General features: G+C 36.8%; 1 protein-coding gene across 1 annotated transcript; it reads right to left on the bottom strand.

Annotated features, from left to right (window-relative positions):
• Positions 1 to 7,338, bottom strand: LOC139708019 (sialidase-1-like). Its single transcript, XM_071620008.1, has 6 exons — positions 7,261 to 7,338; positions 3,762 to 3,948; positions 2,854 to 3,113; positions 1,712 to 1,894; positions 599 to 818; positions 1 to 294 (listed from the first exon to the last, which is right to left on the bottom strand). Exons 1-6 carry the CDS (start codon positions 7,336 to 7,338, stop codon positions 80 to 82), a joined length of 1,143 nt encoding a protein of 380 aa, XP_071476109.1. The 3' UTR covers positions 1 to 79.
• Between the last annotated feature and the right edge of the window lie 1,964 nt (positions 7,339 to 9,302).

Here is a 9,302-nt window from a genome sequence, read left to right on the forward strand (position 1 = left end):
CAAAATTGTGTGACTTTTTGTTGGTTTTGTGATGCAAGGTCACATTTGTTCTCCATAAAAGAGCTCTTCACATTCCAGGCTAGAGTTTTCCACTCAGACTGATTTTAGCCAAGGCTAAGTACTGGGAGTATGTTTTCTCACCCCTCTCGTACAAAATATATATGAACTTGTGGTCGGAGATACTGTTGGGAATGGCGGTCATCGTGCTGTAACCACTGGCCTTTGGCCAGATGTTGAGAGCTCCTGCCCACGTTGTGCCGTTGTTGTAGCTCCATCGCAGTGTTAAGTCAATGCCTGGATAAGTTAACATGCAAATCAAGAAGAGATTGGTGATCACATAATTATGGTTGATCATCACTCTTTTAGCAGGAAACAATATCTTTCTGAACATCACAAGACCAATATGCACCACAATCTTTGTATACAGGCACTAATAAGTTTAATAAAAATGATTATTTCTCAAAATTTCTTTCAATCAAAGAATAGCATTTATTCAATGTCAATGGGTTTATAAAATTCTCTTTTTGGTATCATTTCATTCCTTGGGACAGAGATGAGTTTGAAAATCAACAAATGCATATCTGATTTTTTCACTCACGACTGGTTTCGCTCTCTGGATTGGTGAAGAACAGAACTCCATTGTGGTAGAGTATTGAAGCAGCCACTGCAGGGTCAACCAAGGTCGTGTCAAAACGCAGGTCGTCCACCTTGAAGGTCGATGCCCCATCGTAGCTCATCATGATCATGCGACAGTGACAGTGGTACTGGTACTGGTTCCTCACATTGACCATGATTGATCCATCGGGCAGTTCTAATGGCTGATTGAAGAGAGATAATAGCAGAAGAGATTCCTTTTGAAAACATTCACATGTTCACTTTAATGCGTTTGCTCTATCTACACTAACAAGATGATGGTTTTCAGCTTTCCACATTGCTAGAACTTCATGTCGCAATATCATTCTAAAAAATATCAAAACGATATAAACAACACATATTCATACTTTACAGGAACTTGTGGCAGTATACACAAACTGTTTGTTCAGAATCTTCCTCAACCCTTACTTTTCTTCACAAATATTCACATCGAGCAAGTTTTTCCACACAAAGCAGCAAAGGTAAAAGAAATTGCTGAAGCTCTTGAATAAACCCTAGTTAGTAAGAAAATGTCTCACTATTTTCAGATACTGTATTGATTTATGTGTACAAGGAATGACAAACCTTTATCCATCAGATTTGTTTGCATCCACATTTTGTTAGCTGTTTTGTTTGGTCACTGACACCTCATTCAGTGTTACTGTTTGTCTGTTTGCTGGTTTGATTTTTCATTCCTATTCATACACAGTAAACTTGTTTTTGAATCCATTTGATTCTAAAGATATTTCTAAAATTCCACGCAAGAGTGTACTGTAACACTCAAAATATCTCACAATTGCAATGATTTCCTAAAACGTGTTACATTCCAGCAGCAGCTTCTATCGCCCCACAGAAAAAAACACAAATTCAATTCCACTTCTCACACAATGATTATGAAGTTTTAGGATTCCACGTTCCTGAAATTATGAAGTAAAAATGCAGCCCACTCAAAACAAACAGAGATGAGAAAACCTTGACCAAGACATTTGTTACCATAACACTGTGAATAAATATCTTGGAACACTCCTTACTGCTCCTAGCACCCTTTCCCAGTCCGCATATCTATGAAATTCCTTACCTGGCATTCGTCTGGTACAAAGTCACCCTTGACCTTTTTGGTATTGTAAGGGATGCCTTTGATCTCCCCTCCATACCTCCAAGTATCACCATGGTCATCACTAAGAAGACAGAACATCCCGTCGCCTGGCAACGTGGAATGCCCACATACAATCAGTCGACCGATATTAGGGGCATACTTTTTCTGTAGTTTGGAATGAAATAGAAAATGTAACAAACTCAAAAACAAATGGAACAATAACTACTGTATACACCATATGTTGTTTGGATATGACTTTTAGACACATAAGACAAATTTGCAAGCAGTTAAACTAATGATTAAAAATCCTACCACTTGATTGAGAAATAAGTACTTGTAATCACCAGACTAATGTCTCAAGTGACTTTTTCCAAGTATTTTCTTCAACTTCTGATGGCACTCTGTTGATAGAAAATAAATACTGGTAGACATGCTCGAAACTAAGGCTGTTGTTACCAAGAAAACATAAATCGCTATAATTTTACATCACAAATGGCACATTGCCCTTTACTGAGTTTTAAAGGCCCTTTTACAGCAGAAAAAAGTTACCTCTGCGATGACAGAAGTATTGAATCACTATTATCATTTAGATGAAGCATATGAGGACTGGTTCTTAACTCCCTTTTGACAACAAAAATATTTCCCAATTCATTCTTAGCCTCTCAATATATCAAGTTTTTGAAAGACTTTCGTCACCTAAGTTTAGGAAGTTAACATTTGACATCAACCCTTGACTTTTCAAAATTGTTTTTTATTCCTGCATGCATGTTCTTTAAATTCTATTTCATATACCAGATCATATTTTGGACATTTCTTGCTGGGGTTATGAATAGAATATGATAATTGAATAACCAAAGTCCAGTGAACTTTTATATCAGTGAACTCTGACATCGACCTTTGAAGTGAAACTAAAATTAATGAATTGGCAACCTCTCTAGGGCATACATCAGGATATCTTATAGATGGACAGACAGACAAACAGACAGACAAACAGGCAGCTTGAAAACATAATACCTCCAGTGGTTTTCAAGGGCAAAGATGCAACAGAAGAGACCAGATGTGGCTGGCTCGATTAGAGTGAGACAAGTTAAAGCTAGCTAGAAGGAGAGAGAGCAAGGGTTTACCTGGACCCCATAGCCTGGGCCTGGGGCGAACATCCTGGTGCCGATCTGCCTCGACAGGTTGTACGGCTTACTCCATGATATGCCGTCATCCACACTCTTGATGTAATACTGCACAGCCATGTCACACTTGTAGTAGTGGCTGCAGATCTGGTAGAAGACGAAGATGGTCTGTGTGACGTTGTCAACAAGGACAGCACCTAGGTTGAGTCCATCGGGTAATTCATTATTCAGGACAAACACTTGGGGTTGCCATGAGAGACCTATTCAGTGAAAAAAATAAAATAAATATAGGGCAATTCCTTTCATGGGGAATACCACAGTTTCCAGATTATTACAGCAAAGGATGGTGCACCTGATGGTGGGAGTCAGTTGATTGTATGCAACAAAAGAACAGGAACCAAAAAAGAAATTTAAGATGATTCATCTTATGTTGTAACTCTGATAACCCATTTTTCAAATTATTACTATTATTTTCTTAGAGCCCTGAATTTATCATCAAACCATATAATTTTTGTCCCAATCTGCACTTTTTAACAACTTTCTCAGAAGGCCTTACATGCCTTTTTTTAATGCATTAACAGCCGAGTAAACAAAGAAATGCGCTGAATTCCTCATTTCAAAATTTTGAGATTACATATTCTTCAAACTATAATGAATAGCTACTGTTTGATTATTTTTTTGTTTGTTTTTTCCTCTTTGGGGCAGATGGGAGGGTTTAAGAAGGTGCTCTCAAGAACTACTTTCCCATCAGCAATCTTACATATAGCATATGAAGTATGATATCTTGGATTTATAAGAATTTGAAATACTTATTTGAGAGAAGTTCAAATCCATTTAGATTATTATTATTTTTTTTTAAAGAGAGAGAGAGATATTAAAATCAATACTCAATCTAACTGGCATCACACCTTTGTCCTCGGACCTTCTCATTGCCAGGAATTTTGGGCCTTCATCTGATCTGCCGTTCTTCCTGGCCTCACAGATGGCGAGGAGGTTGCCCTTAGGGGTGTAGGAGAGGAGCGGGATGCGGTAGGCTCCTACCTCATCTCCGCCACTGATCCACAGCAACTGCTGTTCCATCACAATGGGGCTTACCTACATACAGGGAAATCAAAAATTAACATACCTTAAACCATTATGGTCTCGTACATTCCATGAGCTTCCATGACCATTTCAACTAGAAAAATATAAATTCCGCAAAAAAATAAAGAAAAAAAGAGCATAACAAACAGGACCCACCAGGATTCAATCCCAGGTGACCTTCTAGTGTTAAGCCTATAATTATGCCATCACATCCCCTTACAATGCGTCTACGTTCTGTGCACATATGAATACATAATTTATTTAAGATCGAAGTCCTCAATATTTTCACAATAAACATAATTTGTAAATTTGCCATAGTCAGAAAAGTGGGATTCCTTAGCCAATACTGGTAATTATAATCTTTATACTGATCAATAATTCTTACACTAGTCGGCAGTAGGTTCTACTGTGACACTGACAGTCTTTGTACATGGCTACTGAGCCAGCGGGAAAGGGCAGAAGTAGCATCATAACAACATCGTACAGTCAGTACATCATGCATCATAACTATACACAGCCCAGTCGCTGTACGTAGGTACATAGCTGTATTCGCACAGCGTACTTTCAGTGTCTGGGGCCTGTTTCACAAAGGTCGCACTTAGTAAGTCAGACTTAGCGCTAGTCAATCTTAGTCTAAGTGTGACTTTTTAAGTCTGTTTCACAAAGTTAATCTTAGGCTAAGACTGACTTATTCGATTTCAATAGTAATGTACGAGCCAAAAATATGCAAATTAGCCGAATGTTGTCTGCTAATGATTTTTTTTAGTAATTTCTGGAAAGGAAATTGCTTTGATTTTCTGCAGATACAATTCATATGGCATTACTGTAATCATTTGTTATTCAAAGTGCTCATTTATGGACTCATATTGTTTTTCTTTTGTACATGAATAGCCACTCGTTTGATGATTATTTCGATATAAGAGATGTTTTGTGCATCAGGCCTCTTTAATCCAGTCCCACATGTTTATATTGGACTGTGTGAAAGTTAGGATGGATGCGGTTGCGCTCTATGATCGAGCTCGCGCAGCAGCTGCACTGATACAAGAGATCTCTGCATCATTCTGTACAAACCATTCAATGAACTGTGGACGTTGGTAGAAGAGGACACTGGCTAGTCTCTTGTTGCACAAGAAGAGAAGTTTTCTTTTCCAACTAGCTAGCTAACGTTAGGGGTGGTCTAACGTTAAACTACAGAAGTGAGTGTAGCTTAGTCTGTTAGTCATTAGGTAGTCTAGGTCCTTGAAATTATGTAATTTGAGCGTTAAGAGATGATTCATCTAAGGGACTGAATATTATGAACTCTGTTGTACTTGAAGTTGTTTATTGTAGAGTCTGCTCATTACCGGTACTACACTAGACAATGTCTAAATGTTATATGTAAACTCTATAGTACGTATGAGTTGGCTATGCCTAGTGTAGAGTCTGTGCGCTGTGTTATTCAAGTCAAGATAGGGCGCAGTGCTACATCTTCACGATTTTGAAGAAAATAAGTGCATTAATAAATGATTGCACTAGACTGCATGTAGCAGGGAGGTGGATCCCACCTCCCTGCATGTAGTTAGAACCATACTAAATCATGGCTAATGGTTGCCAATTGGTCGAATTTTAAAGTCCAATTGCTGGGCCTTGAGTTGAATTTAGAAGTAAATATTTATGAATTTATGCATTTTAGAATGTGTTTGGGAACTGCATCAATCAAGATTAGGCATAGAAACTACTGGACTTCTAACGTTTTCTGTGTAACATTACTGTAGCCTTTGATGCGAGGTAGAGCTTACTACATACTAGTGTAACTGGTTAGAGGTGACTTGTCTATTGGCTATTGCACTGTTTCCTCTAACTGACACAAAATGCTGTTTTGTTTTGTTTTGTTTTGTTTTTTGCTTCTGGAAAAAAAAAAAAATCTGCCTCTTGACCGGCAGCCTCTTGTTAACTGTATGTACATATGGTCGCTACAGTCGACCGTATTACAGACTGCAGGATACCGAACAATTAAGAGACAAATTTATCGGTCTAACCAGTTACTTGTTAATGTAGATAGACGCAGCCCCGTACTGTACACAAGAGGCATAATTTCTAAGAAGTATAGGTCTAACTATTAACTAATTTTTTTTTTCAGTGTAATTTGTTGTGAATGCATGATATTTATATTAGACATGCATTAATAGTCATGGGTAAGCAGCTAAGAAGATAACACAGGCAAGAAAGGATTGGTAGAAATATAATTCATTTCTAAAGTCCAGTTGCATGTAGATTCTAGAATTCTATTGATAGACAAAAGCAGATATCTCTGTATGAGCTAAAATTTTGGTTTAACAGTTCAAACTATCACATCAGCAGGTAGGGATCTATTCTGGTATGACTATCTTTAATTTGGATCATTGTTCAGTGAATAGTGTAGGACTAGTAGTAGTAGACCCTCTACCAAACTAGTGATTCTCTAGTTTGTTAAAAGCACTGCCATCTCACTCAGGATAAGATAGAGTGGAAGAAATTAATGAATATTAGGAGTTGATTATGCCTTTGAACTTCCCATTTTGTAATTTAAGTCTAACTTTACGCATGGCTTCGGGCCATGCGTAAAGTTACGCAGGACTTGGTGGGACTTAATTACGCATGACTTAGAGCTTTGTGAAACAGGATTCAAAGTCCTGCATAAATTTACGCAGGACTTTGGGATTTATGCAGGGTTTGGGGATTTACGCATAATTTAAGTCAAACTTAAATCTTTGTGAAACACCCCCCTGCTGGTCGGGCTACATGCATCAATGAATTTAGGTTTACTGTCCACAGCAATTTACAGTTTTATGGATAAGGCATATCCGCAAACTACCGTCTTATCATGACATTTCACAAATTATTAAATATTATAGATATAATACAACACAGTACAATACAGTATTGTAATTTGTAAACTTACCATTGTAGCTATCATCATGATCATTCAATTCATTGTAATTTGTAAATTTACTCCTATGTCTAGTCTGATATTAAAATGCTTGGATGTCAATCTTACTCTTTTCGACAGGAAATACAAGTTTAAAGTTATTTCTGTCTATCAAAAAGGGTGTCTACTAGTACACTAGTGTCACCTACACCACGCAAAATCGAAGCTAAATTTGTTGAGACATGGCCCAGCCAGTGCAAAGTTTCAATAGTTTTGACTTATGCACGTGTGGGACTACGCAGGTAAGACTTCTGCAACTGAGCATCACGTACCGTGGTACGCGACGAATGCAAACCCCTTACTGGATGCGTGTTGATTAGTCGTGAATTCGAATGTTAATACCATATTTGACTTTAAAAATGCTTTCAAAATCTTACCGTTGCCAAACCTTCATCCCATGAAATGGTCAAAACTATTGCTAACAGCACCAGTTTGATTACACAGCCTTGAGACATTTTCACTCAAATTTTGTCAACAACGAACAGAAGTATACAAGTAGAATCTTCTTGATCACGTGATAACTGGCAGGCAGGCGGTCATGTGATGCGTCATTCATTGATGAGAGGAGTGTAGTCTTCAAACTAGACCGAAAAATCAGTCTGTATTTTGTGGTCGGGGATGTTCCCCCAAGACTACGTCTGGCTTCACGGAAACCCTCTCGGAGAAGCACTGTTATCAAACTATTCCGAACAGACAGATTTTCCGTATACATGTATCTTCAAACCTACTGTATCTTTACACTAGGCTCGCAATATTATTGTCCACCAAGAAGACAAAAATATAGGTCCTACTGTAAGTGATGATTGAGGATCCTTGAAAAGGTCTGTCTAATCTCGGTGTCTGATATGAAGGTTAGAGGTCACCTCTTTAGCCATGGCCGAGAAAAACGTTCAAACTCTTTAATATACCAGTATTTTTTGGTTATTAACTGATTAGGAGTGCAATCAAGTGGATCAGTTTATCCCTTTTATGAGGATTGATCACAAAATGTGGTCTTTATTCATCATTCTGGATGTACAAGCTATGACAAACTTTTTATCAGCAATGCTTGTTTAATAAGGAATTTGATAAGAAACAAGCATTGCATGTTATCTATGTTTTAAGTTAAACATCTTTTGGTCGATCATGGATTCTGCACATTCGTTAGAAATTCTGTATCAGCACAGGTAGATTCTATGACCAGATAACACAGCTAGTGGCTAGTCTAATTCTTCATATTTGTTATCATGTGCTTGTAAATACAATGTACCTGCAATAAGTTGTATTATAATGTAAATAACACAGTCTGCACGAATCTTCAACTTATTGAAGGAGGCAGATTTAACCAGAAGATGAAGAAGATGAAGACATCAAATTCATCCAGACATCTGTATGAACATATTTGCTCATACCAGCTCTGATCAGGAGGTACCGCAGACTTCTCACTTTACATTTTTTTTTTTAAAACCAAAACCTGAATCCATAAGAATTTACATACAATTTTGTGTGACATCAAATGTCACTTTCATTTTCATGACAATTATCCACATTATCAGAATTATGTGTAAAGTGATTATGTTACTTGTGGCAATTTCCAATACAAACTGTATGATTGACACTAAATTGTTATTAAAAAAAAAAGTGGCAAAATGAATATCCTCAGAATATATATATATATATATATATATATATATATATATATAAAGAAAGAGTCTCAAGTATGCCATGGAATCCAACGAGAAGTTTTTTTTTTTTGTAATAAAAAAACTTCTTGTTGGATTCCATGGCGTACTTGAGACTCTTTCTTTTTATAATTACAACATTCGAAGTCCAACACGTGGAAAGTTCCTATATATATATATATATATACATATGTGTGTGTGTGTGTGTGTGTGTGTGTGTGTGTGTGAGTGTGTGTGTTATTGGAATTGCATGAAAAGGAAGCTAAAACATTTTCATTGAATTTGTCAATGTGTTTGTTTTCTTTTTGCCGCTGATCTTTGATAATAAAAGCAAAATTCATTGTCTGTCACACATTATGTCTACTGCATGACATAAGCAAACTTCGTCACATCATATGGTAGACAATATAGATACATTTTTGCTCATCTTTCCAGATCTGACAACAGACATTGTTGATCTTAATATTGCAAGCATTCATGTGCTCTTTTCTTTTATTTCTTTGACCTGTGTATTAAAAAGGATGAGAGTAAAAACCATTCTGGCTGTATTGTCTTTGATGATTGCCTACTATGCCTAATTCGAGATCTTTATCTATCTATTGATTTATTGTTTTATTTCTGCCTTCCATTTCTTTTAAAATACGAGAATATAAGCACAGTCAACTGAAAAAAAAAAGTTACCAAGTAAACTTTGAATCTGATAGTGGAAAAACTGTTTAATGTCTAAATGATTTTCTTGAGAAAAAAATGAAGAAAAA

The sequence above is a fragment of the Diadema antillarum genome, unplaced genomic scaffold (assembly GCF_040938485.1).
Source record: "Diadema antillarum isolate AM-2024a unplaced genomic scaffold, OU_Dant_1.0 seq00001293_RagTag, whole genome shotgun sequence".
NCBI lineage: Eukaryota > Metazoa > Echinodermata > Echinoidea > Diadematoida > Diadematidae > Diadema > Diadema antillarum.

Bases quoted from the DNA above. Each gene is read 5' to 3' on its own strand.
- LOC139708019 (XM_071620008.1), bottom strand. From the start codon at position 7,338: ATGTCTCAAGGCTGTGTAATCAAACTGGTGCTGTTAGCAATAGTTTTG. The intron at 3,949-7,260 runs GTAAGATTTTGA...CCCTGTATGTAG, and splicing joins GGGATGAAGGTTTGGCAACG to GTAAGCCCCATTGTGATGGA. The intron at 819-1,711 runs GTAAGGAATTTC...CTCTTCAATCAG, and splicing joins TTGTACCAGACGAATGCCAG to CCATTAGAACTGCCCGATGG.